This window comes from Polychytrium aggregatum, assembly GCF_025602895.1.
Source record: "Polychytrium aggregatum strain JEL109 chromosome Unknown BJ171scaffold_5, whole genome shotgun sequence".
Lineage (NCBI taxonomy): Eukaryota > Fungi > Chytridiomycota > Chytridiomycetes > Polychytriales > Polychytrium > Polychytrium aggregatum.
This window is the reverse complement of record NW_026516207.1, coordinates 171,810-192,081: the sequence shown is the minus strand read 5'-3', so window position 1 is coordinate 192,081 and position 20,272 is coordinate 171,810. Positions and strand designations below refer to the sequence as shown.

At 55.9% G+C, this 20,272-nt stretch overlaps 3 protein-coding genes across 3 annotated transcripts; 1 reads left to right on the top strand and 2 right to left on the bottom strand.

The window, feature by feature from the left end:
- Positions 1–1,275: 1,275 nt before the first annotated feature.
- BJ171DRAFT_234543 (uncharacterized protein) lies at positions 1,276–4,892 on the bottom strand. The gene is made up of 10 exons (XM_053106564.1): positions 4,642–4,892; positions 4,356–4,400; positions 3,916–3,933; positions 3,778–3,795; positions 3,385–3,620; positions 3,159–3,269; positions 2,980–3,022; positions 2,625–2,873; positions 1,729–2,510; positions 1,276–1,582 (listed from the first exon to the last, which is right to left on the bottom strand). Exons 1-10 carry the CDS (start codon positions 4,703–4,705, stop codon positions 1,571–1,573), a joined length of 1,578 nt encoding a protein of 525 aa, XP_052970186.1. The 5' UTR covers positions 4,706–4,892; the 3' UTR covers positions 1,276–1,570.
- A 175-nt stretch (positions 4,893–5,067) lies between these two features.
- BJ171DRAFT_490241 (uncharacterized protein) lies at positions 5,068–14,357 on the bottom strand. The gene is made up of 15 exons (XM_053109597.1): positions 13,440–14,357; positions 13,045–13,202; positions 12,557–12,827; positions 12,103–12,459; positions 11,670–12,018; positions 11,498–11,535; positions 10,951–11,424; positions 8,635–10,703; positions 8,079–8,382; positions 7,746–7,930; positions 7,205–7,461; positions 6,573–6,847; positions 6,050–6,406; positions 5,718–5,898; positions 5,068–5,414 (listed from the first exon to the last, which is right to left on the bottom strand). The coding sequence occupies exons 1-15, from the start codon at positions 14,178–14,180 to the stop codon at positions 5,320–5,322; spliced, it is 6,111 nt and encodes a 2,036-aa protein (XP_052970185.1). The 5' UTR covers positions 14,181–14,357; the 3' UTR covers positions 5,068–5,319.
- A 137-nt stretch (positions 14,358–14,494) lies between these two features.
- BJ171DRAFT_455347 (CPSF A subunit region-domain-containing protein) lies at positions 14,495–20,215 on the top strand. The gene is made up of 13 exons (XM_053108273.1): positions 14,495–15,007; positions 15,225–15,445; positions 15,584–16,059; positions 16,163–16,503; positions 16,678–16,934; positions 17,118–17,351; positions 17,504–17,874; positions 18,051–18,198; positions 18,311–18,471; positions 18,572–18,725; positions 18,880–19,005; positions 19,164–19,475; positions 19,653–20,215. Exons 1-13 carry the CDS (start codon positions 14,611–14,613, stop codon positions 20,049–20,051), a joined length of 3,597 nt encoding a protein of 1,198 aa, XP_052970184.1. The 5' UTR covers positions 14,495–14,610; the 3' UTR covers positions 20,052–20,215.
- The last annotated feature ends 57 nt before the right edge of the window (positions 20,216–20,272 follow it).

Genomic DNA, 20,272 nt, shown 5'->3' with positions numbered 1-20,272 from the left:
GGACCTGGTGTGTCAGGGCAAGCTGGTCATCGAGACTCGCGCCGACGGCACAAGCATTATTGCATCCAGCTCCCCGTCGCCGATCGCCCCAACTCCTCAAACTGCGACGACGCTGGCGCCGCTCATCACGCCGGTTGCAGGTGGGTGGAGCTCGAGCTCGAGGGATGTAAGCGCGACCAAAGGGTCGACACAACTCGTCTGTGCACAGGATCAGTGTGGTGCATCAACTTACCACCGTTACCGCACTTCTCTGAACCGACTGTTTGATGCCGGTGTCGTCATCCCATTGCCTGTTACGAACCAACCCTTGCCTCGTCTCAACATACGCACATACACACCAGGCAGCTCCATGTCAGCTTCGCTGCCTCCATACCCAGCCGACGAAGGTCAGTGGCATGGCGCGACGCAGGTCCATTACCCTGAGTTCTGCCTCGATCCGAACATCTGCACACAAGGCCGATTGGCATTCGTGATGACACATGGCTTTATTTTCTTTGCTCTTTGCCGTCCCATCTTGGTTGCCACGCTCGTTTTGCTGCTGGACATGTTGAGCAGCCGTCGCTAGTGCCAAAGAAAAGTCGCTTGCAAGTGACTCTAAACAAGCTTCAACTCGGGAGATTGAGGCGGCTGCCAACGAATCCAAGAGCTCGCTCAAGAAACAAGAAGCCCTCAAGAAGAGCGCCGGTGCCGGTGCCGGGTCCAAGGGCAGCCTGGGTCCTCGTCGTCGCAGCAACGGCCAGAAAGGCGACATTGTGCCGGTGATGGATACTGGAGCCCGCTGCTGTCTCTCCGTAGCGCTGTCGCTGCTCGTGAGCCTTGCTCTGGCGGCTTACCCGGCCTATTCGGCCTACAACTCGTTTGCGACAGCCATTCCATAGAGGGTATGTTGGAATGAGTCTGGCCGTCGCCCTTCTCGACCTTGAATACATCCCATTCATCAAGCGTGCTTCACCATCGCGCAACAGGTTCCGGGGCCACACACACTCGGTCGATCTCGTCAGTCGATCCCCACATACCGCGGCCCAATGCTGCATTCTGCACCATCTCACTCTCCGTTCTGGAACGACATGCTGTTGTGTTGGTTCATCATCTCTCAAGCAATATACTAGATACAAAAAGCGTCGAGGGCGGATAAGAGCGGCGGGCAGTTGTAGAGCATTATACAACGATCGGTGAGGTGGAGCAAGGGGCGACGATGGCGAAGCAAGGATCGAGGTGCCAAAGAAGGATAGGATAAAAGGCAGGAAGGAGCGTGGTCAAGGGCGAAAAAGGTCAAATTTGAGCATTCCAAGGCCATTCGGAATATAATCTCAGAGGGTCCGTCAGCAGCGCACACCACAGTCCGTGTGCAGCAGGGTCAATAAAAGGCGCATCTATCCGACCGGCGTCAAGACAGTGCACAGGCATGAAGGGGGGGGGAAAAACAGCAAAAGTTGAAGTAAAGTGAATGTGCGGAGAGAGTGAGAGAGAGGGTGAGCGGGTGCGACATCGATCCGTCTAAAGGCCACAACCATCGATGGATTGTGGGTGTTGGGGGCTTATCCGTCCAGAGCGCCGATATTACATTAACTTATTCATTCGCCTGAGTGGAGCAATGGCGTATTAGAGAATCGATGCTAGATTCACAGCTTCAGTGCTCTGCACTGACCAATCCGACCCGGCGAGACACCGATGCCCTGCAAAGTACTTGGCACCACGAACGAGCATACCCAACGGGATACAACGTACCTCTCCGAGCAAATCAAAGGCGTTCTTGTCCTTGACCTCAGTCTTCTCACCAAAAACATCCGAGGCCTTGGGGGGGCCTGCAGGTTTTCGCTCCTCGCGCTTGGCACCGTGACCGTGGTTGTGGCTCTGGTTGTGATCTCTCCAAGTCTTCTGGGCGTAGCCGCCGCGGCCAGCCGATCCAGGGCGTCCGCCGCGAGAAGGACTGCGAGGGTTGCTGCGAGGCTGCACCGATCCAGCGGCATCAGAGCGTCTCCACGAGTTGGTCTCGTCGGCACGCGAAGGCGCTTCGGGTTCCTTGGGTCCGCGATGTCCGCGAGGTTTTCTGTGATGGTCCTCCGATCTAGTGTCCTCGTCGTTCTTTCGCTCCTCCTCGGCCTTGAGGGCCTCCTCAGCCTTGCGAGCTTCCTCGGCTTTGCGGGCCTCCTCAGCCTTGCGAGCCTCCTCAGCCTTGTGGGCCTCTTCGGCCTTGCGGGCAGCCTCCTCTTCCTCCTTCTTGCGGGCAGCTTCCTCCTCGGCATGCTGGCGTTCGAGCTCCCTCTCGCGATGGCGCTCCTCCAGACGCCGCTGGATTTCGGCTTCGTCGCGGGGCTTGGCATCGCCAAAAGGGTTGGACTTTTTGTGGGCGGGGGCGGGGGCCGCGGCAGCTGGAGCAGTAGCAGCCGGAGCGGCAGCAGCAGCAGGAGCAGCAGGAGCCGCGTCGTGATCATCAGCATGACTCGACTCGACAGGAACAGTGCGGGGCTTCAGTTCCAGCTTCTTGCGAACGGCAGAAGCCTCGGCGGCTGTGTTAATAGTCCAGGTCAAGAAACCGCCATATTAGCTCGATGATTCGCTGGGCGTGCCATCTTGATGAGACCAGCCGACACAACACCGAGAGAGTCACCGCGCATGCTTACCACGATCACGGCTGAAGCCACCATCGCGACCGAATCCATCACGGCGAGCTCCATAGCCGTCACGAGAGCCATAGCCGTCACGGGAGCCATAGCCGTCACGAGAGCCGTATCCGTCACGGGAGCCGTAGCCGTCGCGAGAGCCATATCCATCGCGGGAGCCGTAGCCTCCGGCGGGGGGACGAGCCGGGGCAGCGGGGCGAGCGCCTCTCCAGTCGCCATCAGAGGCGTGGGATTCGCGAGTCGTCTTGGCTGGTAATGGGCGTGTGTACAAAGGGGCATCAGCGACGCTGTAAAGATGAAGCGATTTGCAAATGCCGGATGATCGCATAGGCTGCATGTCGACGCAGATACTCACGAGTGTCCGAGACGTCGATCTTGATATTGCGGCCAGCGAAGGACTGTAGTTGTGACGCAACAGCGACGGTGAGATTGTGATCCAAAATACAATTACGCCCATCCATGTCACGCCAACTCTTGGGTGACAAGGACGCCGCATTCTAGATTGCAATACCAGCACTTGCTGCCGGCCCCTACCTCGCCATCCAGCTGCAGAGCCAGCTCCATGGATCGCACATCACTGAACTCGACATATCCGAATCCCTTGGGTCGGCCATCGCGATCCTTGATGAGCCGGGTTTCCTTGATCTAGCGGCCGCAGAAATGGGCAAAAATACTTTCAGCCGGACTTGTATCGAGCAGCTACGGCTGTGTCGGTAGCACGGTGCGCAGCCTGACACCCTCGCTCGATGGCGACACATACGTGAACATCTCTGCCAAAGAAGGTGGCGATATCATCCTCGTTGACACTGAAGGACAGGTTGCCAACATAGCAAGAGAACGGGGGATGGGTGGGGAGCGTAACGGGACCGCGAGGAGCGCGCTCGTGACGGTCGCCGTATCGGTCACCGTAGCGGTCGCTGCCGCGGTCACCATAGCGGTCGCTGCCACGGTCGTTGTAGCGGTCGCCAGAGCGGTCGCCAGAGTTGTCGCCGTAAGCTGGATATGGGAGCCCACAGATGATCGGTAGGTCGGTGGTCAGACTGATACGGTATCGGCTTTGGACAATTCCCCCCAGAACGCCCGGATCGCAGTCACGATCAGCAAGGCCATCAAATGGGGCAATGATCGAGTCAAGGATTGCAAGGCACTCTACCTCGAACACTGGATTCATCTGATGTCATAAGAAATACAGCATGATCGCGCCGTCGTGGAGCAAGATGGTTAGTCGAATAATAACGCCTGGGTGTGTCCAAATGAGGGCCGACATTGCCGATATGCGGGCTGCACATACCATGGTTGTATCCAGCGGCTAGATCATCGGGTGGCGTGCGTATCGGCAGGGAATGATGGAAATGTGAAGCAGGTAGGGCGGTTGTGCAAGGTCAGCCTGAGACGAGAAGAGCGTCTTCGTCACCGTCACCATCGTCGAGACTGGGCTCTGACCGACCGACCGATCCCAACGGAATGACAGCCCTTCGCAGCCGAGACAGAGATTGCGATGGGAGTCACTTCAGACACGCAAGTCGCCGCTCGGGTGCGACCCGCCACCACGCCAATCATGTCCAGCACAGTGCGTTGTTGCTGAACATGTGTGTGGATTGTACATCGCTCGAGGAAGCCACGATCATGTCGGCCGTCGCTCGCGATAGCCAAGGAGGATACGCCAACAACGGTCTTTGCTGTGGCGGCGGAGCGGAATTGACTCGCAAGAGCAACTGCGAAAGCACGTACGAGCGGTGGGGAGGTCTCCGATATCGTCAGCCCAGGAGCCATACTCTGAAGGCGCAGAATAAGAGGAGGGGAGACGGACAAGAGCAAAAGCGATTTAGTCGAGGTCTTTGAGAGTGTGCTCCTCCTCAACACCGCCGGAGAAGGGGCCCGGCTTGCGGGGCGGTGCCCCAAGATCGGTCGCGAATGAGCACCAGCGAGATGCTGCATCCGCCGGCCACATCCTCTGTTGATTTCAGCCACAGTGTGCGCGAGGTGCAGACACGGAAAAGGCGGATGGGTCGTCAACCTTCGGCGGCATTGAACTCCTGCAGGGACATGACAGTTCCCTTCTTGTTCTGCCTCTTGGACATGGTGGCGAAGATACGTGCGAGACGGTGGGGTCGAAGCGTTGAGCGGAGAGAGGATAGAGCGTCTAGGACGGATCCAGCGAGGCTCTATGCGGGTTGTCGAGGCAACGGGCGTTCAGCGGAAGATGCGAACGAGGAAGAAGGGCGAAAAAAAAGGGTGCCCCAGTGTCTTTCGGGCCGCAGACCGGCCGGCCCAAGCAGCGACGAGAAAAAAAATGCTTGTGGCACAAGGACGGCGAGGAGGCCCGAGAGCCAGCGAGAGCAGACGAGATGCCCGGCGAGACACACCGAGAGGGGAGCCACGCTCCTCGCGAGAGGTGGGTCAGGTCGGTGGCCCAGCTCGCTTCATGCCCAGCTCGCTTCATGCCCACGACGCTCCTCGTTGGCGAGCAAATGCCTCGGGGCGGTGACTCTGCGGTGGTGCCTATGCCTGTGCGCCGGGCGAAGGAGTTTGACGTGCGGTGCAAGCCAAAACGCTTGGCGATCAGACCACGATGTTTCGCGCACCTGATCGCAGCGACAATATCGACAAGACTTGCGAAGCAGCGGACGGCGATGAACATGAGCCCATTGGATGCACAGATGTATTCAAGATCGAGAGGAGCATGGCCGGAGACTCAAGCAAGGTGTCCCGTTTCATGTTGTACGGATAGGAAGAAGCTCTCCTCGGGATAGTAGCATGTGAGCTTATTCTCGTCAATAACATTGGCATCTAGAGAGGCACAGCAGTCATGCAACACCGCACAACAGTCATGCAACACCGCACAACAGTTAGTTCCGCATCAACCGACTATTCCAGATGATCGGCTCACACTTCCATCTACCAAGTGCGCACGCCTTCACCTCCCACGCTATTCCGTGACCCGGCACGGATTTAGGAAGGAATCCGCCTCGTCTCCCGATGCATGTCAACTGTTCCTCGCCCTTCGTTGCCGCAATCGACTCCTGCTCAGGTCTCTTAACCAACAGACAGGCGCTTTTCAATTCGCACAAATAGCCAGCTCGTATGACATACCACATTCTCGATAGAAACGCCCGTCGCCATCATCATCATCGTCGTCGTCCAGGATGCTCTGGATCGCCTTTGGCTTCAGCAGGTACTGTCGCCGGCAAACGCCTTGGTCGACGAGAATATCGAGCAGCTTGAGCATCTCGGTATATGTGAGGACAGTGGAAAACCACTGATAAAGCTGCGACTGTTGAGGACAAGACGGCGGCGCTCTCAGCAAACATGCTCACTAAGATACCGGCCGTGCTCGAGATCGTGCATCGTGCATCGTGCATCGTACAGCCATGTGCACTGCGGCTCCCACTTGGCGGTTGTGGTTATCAGTCAGTCGTACTCACCTGCAGCACGCCCGGCGACCGCAATATGGCGCCGGACAGCGTCTGGAGGCACATCCGCAGGATTTTCGAGTTCTCCTGCCCATTGATGCTGGTCCACAGCTTGGGTTGGACGTAATCCAGGGCATCTTGACCACGCTGGACCTGCTTCTCCCACATGCTCTGCAAGTCTTGATCCGCGCAGTTGATGCTGATCGTCCAGGCATCGAGATATCGATGTGACACATATCTTTCCTCCAGGTAGCCCACTTTGGCAACAATCGATATGTCGATCCTCGGATGGCGCAAAGCCGACAGCTTGTCAACCTGAAGTCGCAGCTGAGAGTCGCTCAGTCTGACCGAGTCTTGCTGAGCTTGCCTCTGTATTTGGCGCTGTGGGTTAGTCCAACGGGGAGAGAGTCGCTGTAGTGGCGATCGACGCGGCCATTCTGAGGTCATCATCACCAGCGGCTTGGGTTGCGGCATCTCCATGCCACCATCTCTTCAGCACGCGCCAGATCTGCCCCTGCCAGTTCAACCAACTTGCCTTGATATTGAGCAAGGATATACCCAACCGACCCGCTTGGACTATGGTTGCGTAGAGGTACAATGCGCACTCCACTTCAGCCACATGCTCTGCGTTCTCTTGGCCACAGCGTCGAATCGTGTCAATCGCAGGATCGCTTGGATCCTGGCTTTCGAGGAGGCTCTCGTCGATAGGAGGATAGGCTTGCGAGCATGGCTGCGACTTCGATATGCCAGACATTGCTGTGTCGTCGTCCAGGTCGCTAAATATGGGTACGACCGAATCTTCTTCATGTGCTGCCACGAACAAACCAGAATTCATGGAGGAGCGCAAAGATTGGTATACGAGTGCGCATCCCTTTCGTCGCCAAGCTTGATTCCCTTGGTCCATCTATGCGGCACCAGCACCAGCACCAGCACCAGCACCAGCACCAGCACCAGCACCAGCACCAGCACCAGCACCAGCACCAGCACCAGCACCAGCACCAGCACCAGCACCAGCACCAGCACCAGCACCAGCACCAGCACCAGCACCAGCACCAGCACCAGCACCAGCACCAGCACCAGCACCAGCACCAGCACCAGCACCAGCACCAGCACCAGCACCAGCACCAGCACCAGCACCAGCACCAGTACGACCAAACCTCGGCTTACCCAGTCGATACATAGAACGGCGTCCGGTCATGCGCATGTTGCTATCGATAGGCGACTTCTCAAACATGATCTTGGGAGTGAGGCGGCGATATCCCATCAAGTCCAGCAGAACCATCATACAGCCATCTTTGAGCAGGGGTTCGAATCGATACACTGTGTTTGACTGCTTGGGTAGCTCAGTTTGCAGCTGTGCATAAAACTCCTTCGCTTCCTGGAACAAAGTCTTGGGCCACACGCCAGTGAGAACATGCAAGAACCTAGACACCAAAGTTTAACAGGATCAGCAAATACAACGGGTCCGTGACTGAGCTAGCATTTTAGGGCACACGTCCACTGCGGACTATGGCCTTGGCTGCGTCGATATCACGGGCATGGATCTTTGCCCAAACATCGCCCCACATAATCGCGGATCGAAAGGGGCGCCATAAATGCCAACACTGTATCGTCCCTCACAGCCCGTCCACCCGATCTTCGTTCTCCTGGACTGTGTGGAGTCGGCCATCGAGGCCATGGCTTTCATATCCCGCGTTCGCCTGCGTACTTCTCTGAGATTTGGTAGCCTCGACCAGGAAGCCGCTTGAGCGGTCCCATAAGCTTGCTTCGACAAATCGATCCATGTTCGTGCAGCATCGACGTCGCATTGGCCAGCTGCTGGTCTGAATATCGAGCCAGGATCATCATGGCCTTCTCGGAATCGTATTCCGAGTCTTGAGTAGCAAGCACGCTCTGTGGACAAAGCGTGGTTACTCAGGGATCGTCGCCATGGGGGCCTTGCTTCGTCGTCTGCTACCAGGACACTTCTGGCCGGGTGTAGTTCACTTGCTATGTAAACAGTGTCCTGGTCGGATCCAAACTCATACACCAAAGCACTTACCATCAACACCGCTTTGATCAACTTGGACTCTAGATTGATGTCAGTGTCCAGATCAGGGAGCTCGTGCTGGGTCGTGTCGTCAACCAGGCCGGAATAGTACAGCAATCCGGACATGCTCTGCGAATACATTGCCAGCAGCTGGCTTCGGACGCTGTTCTGCTGTCCAAGCGCAAAGACAGGCTTGTTGACAACATCGACCGTGGACTCGCCCGCGAAACCAACTGATTTAACAACTTGGAATTGCTCTTCCAACAAGGCCACGGTTGCGGGCAAGTAATTACGTTCATTCAAGACACTCGAGTATCTAGCAGCATTGATGCGTGTCAAGAAGACAAGGTGTCAGTCAATCCCCTGGTTGCAATGACTGTGGGTTCTGGGGCATGATCACATCCACACATTCCCAACAAAACCACGAGCTCCTCCTCATCGCGTTGCGGTGATCATGCTGCCCGTAGCCCGTCGGCAATGTGTAAATCAGGTCGTATGCAGCACTTTCCTCGATCGGCCGCGCGGCAGATCCTACCGACACAAATACACGGCGGCAACATGCACTTACCGAAGCGCAGATGCGCCTTCGTCGGTCCCATCTTCGCTTTCCCACTTGGCCTTGAGAAACATGACATAGTCGATGAGCTGCAGATGAGGTACGGTCTTGGGAACGGTGACGTCGATTATCTCAAACTTTCCGGCCCCGACACCACGGAGATATGCGATTTTCCAATACTCTGAGAGCCTATGGATTCGATTGGCCAGATCGGTGGACTTCAGGAGCACGATAAGGCGACGCCGAAGAGTATCGGCGTTTCCCTGGAGTTTGCGCTTGCCAACTTCTGCTCCGCTGTTCAAATCGCCGCCGCCTTGGATCAGATACTCCTCTGGGGCCAGGAACGGCGCTAGTGATGTGTTATGCCTCTTGTTCCACTCCAAAAAAAGTGTGCGGAGAGGGTGCCACGACATCTTGCATTTCAGGCTAGCCATGATCACGTATCCGTAGATGAGCAGATTGTCCTCTTCGGCGGACCAGGGATAGCGATATCGTGTCTTTTTGAACAGGAGCGATTTGTTGAAAGTCTGTACGTCTGTGATCACGGGCACATGCTCCTGGATCGGACGACTTTCAAAGGCATCGATGTTGACCAGGTCATCCCGGGACTTGAGTCCACGTTGCCGAGTCGAGCGACGCGGCGATAGTACATCGCTGGCCTCGTCTTTGGTATGGCTGCTAGTGGAATGGCCGTGCCCGTTGTCTCTCCACGTCTCATCTCCACTGCTGTCGCTGTCGCTGTTGCTGTCGCCGGCATTGCGTTTGGCGCGGCGGCCATGGGCTTTGCCCTTGCGGGCCACCGACCGGCGCATTATTTTGGCCAGTCGCGATATTTTGTTCTGGTTCGCCTGGCGTTCCTGGAAATTGAGGCGCTTCTGATAGTCGTCGATGACGCCGCGATAATAGAACTTGATCTTTTCAAGCGGAAGACTGTGGTCGCGAGCGATTTTGAGCAAAGTGGAATCGTTGTTGAGCGGCACTTTGGGGACTTCGCCATCGTAGATAATGTAACCATTCAGGCACTCCTTTTCCCGCGGGCCGAACTGGTAGCTCTGTCTCCAGTTGCGTGGGTTTTGGACGATTTCATGGAGGGGCATGCCTTTATGCGACTTGGGGCTTGTTGCCGGATGTTCTCGTTTCCTTGTTCGCGTCGCGAAGGTTTCGCAAATGAATTGCAAATATGACCAAAAGCCCTGGAAGCTTTGGTAACTATCAATATCGAACGACTTGAGGTAGGGTTGGTTGGGATCGGTATAGTTGTATACAGGGACAATCTTGCAAAGCCGAAACTCAGCCACTTGGTTGTTTCCCTCAACCGCATAGCTTGCAAGAGGCTTCGCGCTCCGCTCCAGAACCTTGAACATTTCTAGGGTCTCGATGACGAGCCGAATGTTGGACTTGATCCTGGTGATGGACCTGTCAAAGTTCAGGACTTTGGGATCAACCTCGCACATTTTCTTGGAGCGATTCTCTGCGCTCTGGATATACTCCCTGAGAGGTGGGTGGTCCACCGTTATGCTGACAAGCGAAAGCATCGTCTCCAAAGGCATCTCGCGGATGATCTTGGCGATGTCGAGTACGCCATTGCCCTTGTACTCTCGACTACCCTTTGAAGACGCCGAGGCGCCGCTGCCATTGTCGGGCGAAGTGTCCTCGGCTCGCTGATCGAGAATCATCGATAAGATAAATCGATGGAAGACCTTGGCGCGGATATACTTGGCACTGATCCATCCATAGGTCGCAGCGACGTTGGACCAATAGGTGTCGCCACTGTAATCATCTTGCTTATGGCTGGACTGGCTAGCGAGCGAATCGTGATTGTCGCTTTGGTTCGCCAAAGGCTCGTGGTCCTCTTGGCCTGTTTGCCAGGTCGTGACGGTCAAGGGCTGTTGAGACACAAAGACCCGCTCCACAACAAGATCGTCGTCGACAGGGAGACTTTGCAGCCTGACTTTCTTGCTGACCGAGCTCTCGACATTCCGGTTGACCAGGTTGCGGACATACTCGCGGACCCGCTCGGAACCTGTATCGATGTCGTTGCGGATCAGGAGCATCTTGAAATAGTGCTTTCCGTTGAGGCGCTGGTTCGGAAGCAGCCACAGCACCGTCAGCAAGGAGCATCACAGCAGACTAAGCGCTCCAGCCGAGATACCAAAGAGAACCAACTGCAGGATCGCGACAGTGTCTCGATACCCGACAGCACTCGGCAGCAGTGTCACCAATTCAAATTGCGTGCAAAGCCAGTATAAAGTCGGCTGCATTCGCAACCCTCGACGATGCATCTCAGTAAGCACTGTGCTGTCCGCGGCATGCACGAATACCGCCTACCGGAATTTGCACATTATAGACCTTGAGTTGACCGTCTTGCTCCATACTGGCAGCAAGGCGCCGGAACGTTGCTCGATCGATTCGATAGCCAAGCTCCTTGCCGTGCTTCTTGGCATACTGCTCCATATAGTACAGTTCAAAGCGGGTACCACATTCGACGATTTCCAGCTCTTGAATGATCTCAAGTAGAAGCTGCCGACGCTCCAGCTGGGTGATGTTGAGCTGCGAACTTCCTCTGACGCGCTGGCTTGCTGATGGGCTGGCCACGCTGGCCGCAGCTTCGACACTGCTATCGAAAGTCAATACATTCGAAGGCAGCGTTGCCTTGGACCCACAATCCTTGCTGCAGTACCACAGAGACGTTGGGTAACTCTTGAGCGGAGGATTGCAGCAAGAAAAATGGTACTGACTCGAGCAGTGGTTGCACGTTATCAGCCTGCTGACGCCGATACTGTGGCATGCTTGGCATCCAATCTGAGAGAAGGAATCCAGGGCATTAACACATCGACATCAGATTCGAGATCGTAGGCTCATCGCACTGACATACCCTTGGCTCCTCTTTCATAAGCTCCAAGGACGCTGTCGCTAAACAATTTGGAATCAACCACGCGTCCCCAAAGAAAATGTCAGCTACTCCATCATCATATATAGCTTGCCAGGCATGGGCGCCCTCGAATCAATGAAGACGATGCAGTGCAGCATGTGCACAAACGACTTGCCTGTTGGATCCATTTCGTCGATGCGACTCTTTTTTGGTGTGGTCAACTGCTCAGAACCATCCTCTGTGACATCGAGAAGTCGATGCTCCATCTTGCGTTTCTCCAAGATGGAGGGAACAAAAGCCCCGATGCGGTCCCACTCGTTCGGCTGGATGTCTGTCGAGGAGTCCTTCTTCTTTTCGAAAGCCTCGCGGGTGAAGTACCTGTAGCGATGCTCGCGACGAAACCATTCGCCAACACGGATCACGGGCGCACTGTTTGGGTTCTTCTTCTCGACGGGAGAGCACAGTTTGAAGAGAATGCGCTCGATGATCTTGTCGCCGAGGTTGTTGAGGGATCTGGTGATAACCTTGAAACAGAGTGCAATGCCTGGATGAGACCCATGCTAGTCGGATGGAAGCATCCCAAGTACGCCACGGCTATGGTAACATACCGCTGCGATAGCGCCCGCGACGCCTGAAGCTTCTATCACGTGGAAGACTTGCCATTCGACGTGCATTTCTGGTGCGATCGAACCTTTGCCGATGATCAAGTCTCGATCAGGATCGGTGCTCTGCTGATCCTTTTGGTACTTGGAGAGTGTTTTGCTGGCGGGTGATGCTCCAGTTTCGGCAGCTGCCTCAAGTGGGATGTACGGCTTGCACAACCTCACACATCGCTGGTATCCGTGCACAATTTCGCCGTTCTCTCGCTTTGGGATGTTGATCAGCTGCACGTATCCACCACGTTGCATGCACACGATCTGTCGGAGAAACCACCGGCGCTCGAGCTTTTGGCTTGCGTCGAGATTCTGTGGAGCGAGACAGGATGATGGGTTAAGTGCTGCTTGGACCATAGCTCCAAGAATGATCCCAAGCCGAGCTTGATATATCGCGCGGATGACTTACTGATAGCTGCAAGAGATCCAAGGCATTGAGCACTTGGTTCTTTGCAGCACTGAGCAAATGTGTGACTTGGCATCGCCATGCCTCCAGTTGAACGCGATCGCTCCCGCAGCTCGTTGCCCCATCAAACGAGGACAAGCGAGCAGCCGGATCGTGATGGCTGGAGGACACGGCGATCTGCCAGCTCTGATAAGCGTCATTTTGGTGGATGAACTTGTGGTGAATCAATAGGTTGGTTTTAGTCACGCCCTTCAGCGATACCTTAACTTTGTATCTGTTGTGCATTGATCGTTGCATGAGGAGCCGGAGATACGGTACAGTAATAGAAAATGTCGATGGAGTCAATTCGTTGGACGGACAACAGTTCAACGACTCCAAGGAATATGGTCGCTTTTGACACAACCGCTGCTACGACCCAGCAGTCGTGTGTCTCAAAGTATGGCTTGCTCTTGACTCATCGAGCCATTATATGCACTAATCGAGCGACTTACATGATTTTCTCATCCACCCAAGGCTTGATAATTGCGTAGGTGCTGGTTGGGGTCATATTGATCATCCTGGACAGCTCGACCTGGGTGACTCCGTTGGCTCTGCCCTTCAAAATCAGAGCTAAGACACGAAGATGGTTTGACACGGCCTTGGATGCAGGCTTTCGTTTTGAAGCGTCGGAAGCGAGAGAGGAGGAAGCGGTCGGGGTGAGAGGAGCGGATGTGTGTTCAGGCTCTGTACCGGGCAACTGGTCGACAAAGCAGCGGCATCATACCGCCGGTGCATCCGATATCGCCCAAGAAACGCAGCTACGTCGTAGCAGATAGCACCCAAGGAATGGCGCCGCAAAAATATCCAGACAGACTCGAGTTGCCTTTGCTCAAACAACCAGCTATACCTCTCGGCCGCCAAAGCATTCAAGCTCGATCAGCTTCCGAGGGGCTCGTAGTATCAGGCTGGCTCCGTATGTGTCCTGTACCGCAGACAAAGACATTTGACGCAGGATTTCTGAATCCACCGGGATGGCGTCCGGCCTCGGAAGCTCGTCATTGGTTGCCAGTTTCTTTGCTTGACTCGATGAGGGTCGCTGGGCGGGCTGTTCCTCGCGGTCCGAGGCTCCGTCGTCGTACCCGTCATTGCCATTGTCGTTGCCGTCATCACCGCTGCCCGACTCAGCAGCAACAGAGCCATCGGAGTCGCCATCGGAGGCAGCTCGCTTGGATGATCGCTTGGCTGTGCGAGATCCTTTGGATCTGGTGGCGGAGGGGCCTGCTTTCGCTTTGCCTGCCGGTCGTCGTGGTGTGGACTTTGGGGTGGTCTGCGGGCCCGACAATTTAGCAGGCTCCTTTGGCAATGCAGAGTCTTCCACCGTAGCCTTTTGATCATGAGCTTTGGCAAAAGAGCCCTCTGGATGGTTGGACGGACACACAAAGAACAAGATCCCTCGGGATTTAGTCAAATGTGAAAAGACCAGACTCTGCTGGAAGTGATCGAGGACAAAGCCCGGTGCGTTCTGGGAAGCCAATTCGATGCGCTTGCTGAGACACTTGAACAGCGCATCGACGGTGCACCCGTCGAGCCCCTCCCGGGCCACTTCCTCGTGTGCGTATGCCAGCCACTGATGCAGGTTGGATGCCATATCGATTCGTTCGTGGGTCTATTGAGGATCGATGCAATCGAAATGAGCACGCTTCATCCAGCAGGAGCGACCACAATCGGTCAGATAGGACTGCTGCAGGTCGATCGCCGTTCGGCAGGCAGACGCAGTTCTCCTCGAAACCATCCAGGCAGACATGCAACCCCAGGCAGCCTCCACCCCCCCCCGGCACTTGCCTTCCATGCGGCTCGGGCTGCAGCAGACCCGGGCCCGAACCTGCGGCCGCGGCAGCAGAAAACGCCGCGGCGCATCCGAGCCCGGCTCGATCCGGCTGGAGCCGTGGAGCCGGTCCGTCTGCCAGCAACAAAACGAGATCTTGCCCGCGCGGCCAGCAAGAGCGGAATCTCCAGGAGCGAGCCAGCCCAGGCACCCAGATCGAGCTGCCCTCTCTCTCAGGCTCTCCACATCGGCCATGTTCCTCTACAACGTCACCCTCCAGCAGCCGTCGGCAATCAATTGTGCGTGCATCGGAAACTTTTCGGGCACGAAGCAGCAGGAGATCATCGTTGCCCGATCGTCTGTGCTCGAGCTCATCTCACCCAACTCGGCGACGGGCAAGCTGAACCCGCAGCTCGCGCTCGAGTGTTTCGGCATAATTCGGTCGATGCAGCCTTTCCGCCTCACCGGATCGTCCAAGGACTACCTCGTCGTTGGCTCGGACTCGGGCCGCATTGTCATCCTCGAGTACAACCCAGCTCGAAATCAGTTTGTCAAGCTGCACCAAGAGACATACGGCAAATCAGGCTGCCGTCGTATTGTTCCTGGACAGTTCTTGGCTACAGATCCAAAAGGCCGTGCGGTCATGATCGGTAAGTCTTGCGGTCTCATCCGGGGTGGGGGACGCCACGGTTAGATCTCAAGTCGACTGGATGCAGAGGACAACGCTTTGGCTTCAGCTCATCGACCGGCTGCCTTTGGTGTACTTTGGGGGACCAGAACGATCGCTTTGTCGCAGTTGTCTCTGGATGTTCATTGCATCATTCGCTTGTTGCGTGGCTCTAAACTCATCCCAATCACGACTCGCAGCGGCTGTTGAGAAGCAAAAGCTCGTGTATATCCTGAACCGTGACTCGGCGGCCAACCTCACCATCTCGTCGCCGCTCGAAGCTCACAAGACTGCCACCATCACGCATCACATTGTCGGTGTTGATGTTGGTTACGAAAACCCGATCTTTGCCGCCCTTGAGATCGATTACTCTGACTCTGACCAAGACCCGTCCGGCGAAGCATTCGAGAATGCAGAGAAGGTGCAGTGAGTGGACGAGGATCAGGCGATGTGCTTTTCCAAGCCAGTCAGGATGATAGCCACAAGCCAAGCCACTTGGGTAGAGCCAGTGATGTCAATCTGTGTGCTGACGGAAACGATCTTCTCCCACTCCATGCAGATGCTTACCTTCTACGAACTGGATCTGGGTCTGAACCATGTGGTTCGCAAGTGGAGCGAGCCTGTCGACCCGCGCGCAAACATGCTCATCGCCGTCCCAGGCGGCACAGACGGTCCCTCTGGCGTGCTCGTCTGCTCAGAAAACTATATCACATGGAGACATCAGGGTGCTCCCGCAGCCCGCGTTCCTATTCCCCGCCGTCCCTCAGCCATTCAGTCGTCGGAGGCTGGTGACGACAGAGGCGTCATCATTGTCACTGCCGTCGTTCACAAGCTCAAGAAGGACTTTTTCGTGCTTGTCCAGACCGAAGACGGTGACATCTTTAAGCTGACGATGGATTACGAGACCAGCAGTGAAGGCGCAGTGGGCCCCGTCACCAACTTGAAAATCAAGTACTTTGACACCATCCCTGCCAGCACAAGCCTGTGCATCCTCAAAACCGGATACCTATTCAACGCCAGCGAGTTTGGCAATCAGTAAGCACACCCGCAACATACATACGCATTGCCATGGCGTGTGTCCCTCAAGCATCACATTCAATCTAGCCCTACTGACGCCATGACGATGTATTCCTTGCAGTTACCTCTACCAAATCGAGAACCTGGGCGATGACGATGAAGAGCAGATGGAGTATTCCAGTGGCGACTTTGACAGCGAGGAAGACATTGCCGTTCCTTTCACCCCCAGGCCTCTTCGCAATCTGCAGCCAGTCGACGAAATGGAGTCGCTTTCGCCCTTGATCGATGCCCAGATCCACAACCTTGCCGGTGAAGAGTCGCCCCAAATCTACGCTCTGTGCGGACGAGGCGCCAAGAGCTCGTTCCGCATCCTTCGACACGGTCTCGAGGTAAACGAAATGGTCGCTAGTGAGCTTCCAGGCAACCCCAATGCCGTCTGGACCGTCAAAACAAGTGCACGAGGTAAGCGATGGTGAGCGGGCATCGATTTCGGCTTCGGCTTCGGCTTCGGCTTCAGCTTCGGCATCGACTTCAGCTTCGGCTTCGCTGCATAAAGCCACAGGCGTCCGCACGGACTGCAGACTGTTCTTTGAACGGACAACCCCATTTCGCTGATACTGCTCTGTGTCCGACTAGATGAATACGACTCGTATATCGTTGTCTCCTTCGTCAACGAGACGCTTGTGCTGTCCATTGGTGAAGTCGTCGACGAGGTCACCGACTCGGGTCTCTTGACCTCCACGACTACCCTGACGGTTGCCCAGCTTGGAGAAGATGCCCTCGTCCAGATTTATCCGCACGGCATCCGCCATATCCGATCGGATAAGCGGATCAGCGTGTGGGAAGCCCCCCACAACAAAATCATCGTCAAAGCGGTCTGCAACCAGCGCCAGGTATGCCATGCAACCTTCTGGCACTCACGATCGAACGTGCTATCTGCGCCGACGCAGCATGGATCAGGCCTGGCTGCAGTGCCCGAAATTCCTTGCACTAGCGCGCTGTAGCAGCAGCACCTGGGTCATGTGTGTTCGCGGGAACTGGCACATCTGCTCACAATATTGCCTTGATTCGCGCAGGTCGTCATTGGTCTCAGTGGGGGCGAAATCGTCTACTTTGAACTGGACGCAAGTGGGCAGCTCAACGAGTATCAGGATCGGAAGGAACTTGCTGCGAGCATCACTGCTCTGACACTCGGACCCATTCCTGATGGCCGAATCCGCACCAAATTCCTGTCCGTGGGCTGCTCAGACAACACCGTGCGGGTCATTTCTCTCGACCCGGACAGCTGCCTGCAAATGCTCTCGATGCAGGTATGTGGTGCCTTGGCTGGTGATTGGCTCGACGACTCGCATGGTGCTTTGATTTCCTGACCCTGCGGATGTAATGGTCGCTGCGAATGTGACGCAGGCAAGCAGACCAAAGACTGGAGGCATGCCACTTACTGCTCCATCGTTACAAACAGGCGGTGAGCGCCATGCCCGAGTCTCTCGCCATCGCGCACATGCAAGATACCGGCACAGCAGCCGGCACACTCTATCTCAACATTGGTCTACAGAACGGTGTTCTCCTCCGCACCACCCTCGACAGCGTCACCGGTGTGCTTTCAGACTCACGGCTGCGCTTTTTGGGAACTCGGCCTGTGAGGCTCTTCACGATTCGCCTTTGTGGCGGCGATGCTGTTTTGGCGCTGAGCTCGCGCGGCTGGCTGAACTATGTTTACCAGGGCAGACAATGCCTCACTCCGCTTTCATACGAAGCACTCGAGTTTGGATCGGGGCTTTGCAGCGAACAGTGCCCCGAAGGCGTCGTAGCGATTTCGGCCAACACACTGAGGTACTACCTAACGACATGACGTGCCATGAGGCCATTGTCGCTTCGCCTCCTCATGCTATGCCAGCAAGATCTGCACCGCGGGGCCTTTGTTCGATGGCCCACCATTGTGCGAGGCCCGAGCTCGCCTACTAACCTATACCAATTTGGCAATTATCAACATCGTCTCTACCCAACAGAGTTCTGACATTTGAGAAGCTTGGCAGCTCATTCAACCAAGGCATCGTGCCGCTCAAATACACGCCCCGTCGGTTTACCCTCCACCAAGCCAGCAAGAACTTTGTGATCATCGAGAGCGATTACCAGACACTTTGTCCAAGCGAAAAGGTTTGTGTGTGTCCGATGTCCCGTCCTCAGCACCACGCAGGCTCGGCGAAAATGAAAGCGAGCGCTTCCACATCGGTTCTCACCTAGCCTCTATCCTTGACGTTCCTGGCAGGGAGAACACATGGACCAAGACGACCATGAGCTGCCGCCAGATCAGTTTGGTCATCTCCGGGGCGAGGCGGGAAAGTGGGCCTCGTGTATTCGCCTGGTCAACCCTTTCGCTGGCGAGACCCTTTCGTTGGTCGATCTGGATCACAACGAGTCGGCCCTTAGGTAAGAGTGGTGTTGCCAAGCACGCATTGGCTGGGGGAAAGGACCACTCCGGGTGCGCTCGAGTCAGAGCCGAGAACTAACCCGGTTCTCCACTTGCTAGCGTCATCTCCTGCACCTTCCACGGCAACCAGGGAACGTACATCATTGTTGGAACCGCGAAGAATCTGGTGCTCGCTCCTCGCTCATGCAGCGAGGCGGCACTTCGGGTGTATCGCGTGTCCCATGATGGAGGCGAGCTAGAGTTTGTCCACAGCGTATGTAGATACGACCCGTCGATGCCAGCGAGCCGTCTCACCCGCTCCGTCTTTGAGCGGTCAGCATCATCCCTGCGGAGTCACATCACCCCGGCAAAGTCGCATCATCGCCCTAACTCGACTTTTACTTCACACGTCCAAACGACGGCTCCAGACGCCAGTTGAGGATGTCCCCTACGCGCTCTGTCAGTTCCAGGGCCGTCTGCTTGCCGGTATAGGAAAGTGTTTGCGTATCTACGACATGGGAAAGCGCAAGCTCCTCAGAAAGTGCGAGAATAAGGTGAGCGCCACGGATGCTCCTCCACCGCTTGGCCTGGGTGAGCGAGGGTGCAGCGAGCGGTCGCTCAGTGCCGAGTTTGCCACGGGCCCTTGTTTCCACTGTTTGAGAACCCCCATGGGCCCTTCACTAACCCCTACGGCATGCCCTCTGGGCAACAGCAATTCCCAAACGTGATTGTGTCGATCCAGACGCAGGGCGACCGTATTGTCGTGGCCGATGTCCAAGAATCGTGCCATTACGCCGTTTATCAACACCAAGACAACCGCATTATGATCTTTGCTGACGACATCCTGCCACGGTTCATGACTTCGATGGTGATGGTCGACTACGAGACCGTTATTGGCGGAGACAAGTTTGGAAACATCTTTGCCAATCGTCTCTCGGCAAGCATCAGTGAAGAGATTGACGACGACACCACAGGCAACAAGCTAGCCTTTGAGAAGGGGGTTTTGAATGGAGCGCCGTACAAGGTGAGTCTACAAAGCGTGCACCTCCTGTGCAGTCACGGTCGCTCCTCTGACGCTATAGCCTCGCTTTGTGCCATATCTGCGCTTCATGGGCCCGCTTGTCCCCCTCGCTTTCGTGCCACGGCAACAGGCAAACTAATGACACTATCCATCTCTTCTGCGCCCCCACATTTCCTCCAGCTCGACCATCTTGCCGAGTTCTTTGTTGGCGAGACAATCACTTCGCTCACCAAGACGGCCCTTGTCGCCGGCGGCCGCGAAATCGTCATGTACACCACCTTCCTCGGTCGCATCGGCATCCTTGTTCCCTTCACCAGCAAGGAGGATATTGACTTCTTCCAGACCATGGAGATGACGCTGCGCCAGCACCAGCCACCCTTCCTTGGACGAGACCACCTCTCCTACCGCTCCTTCTTCCAGCCCTGCCGCGCCGTGATTGACGGCGATCTGTGTGAAAAGTACCTCCACACCAGTCAACTGACTCCGGATCAGAAGTCAAGCATTGCGGAGGAGTTGGAGCGTAGCGTCCATGAAGTTGCCAAGAAGATCGAGGACATGCGCACTCGGGTTGCGTTCTGATGGAGTACCCCTCCCTGCACCCCCTCGATGTGCCATCAACGCAGCTTCTGCAAAAAGCGACAGGGACATGGGAGCATACTCTGTCGGTGCGCAAAACCATCAGGGCTCTTCCAATGAATGCCCGAGAATCCCGTTTGTCCCAAAATACATCTCTCTCATTCGGACGCTTCGCCAAATGCTTCCCACCGACTGTTCGCTGTTCGTTGTTGGCCAAACCGCTG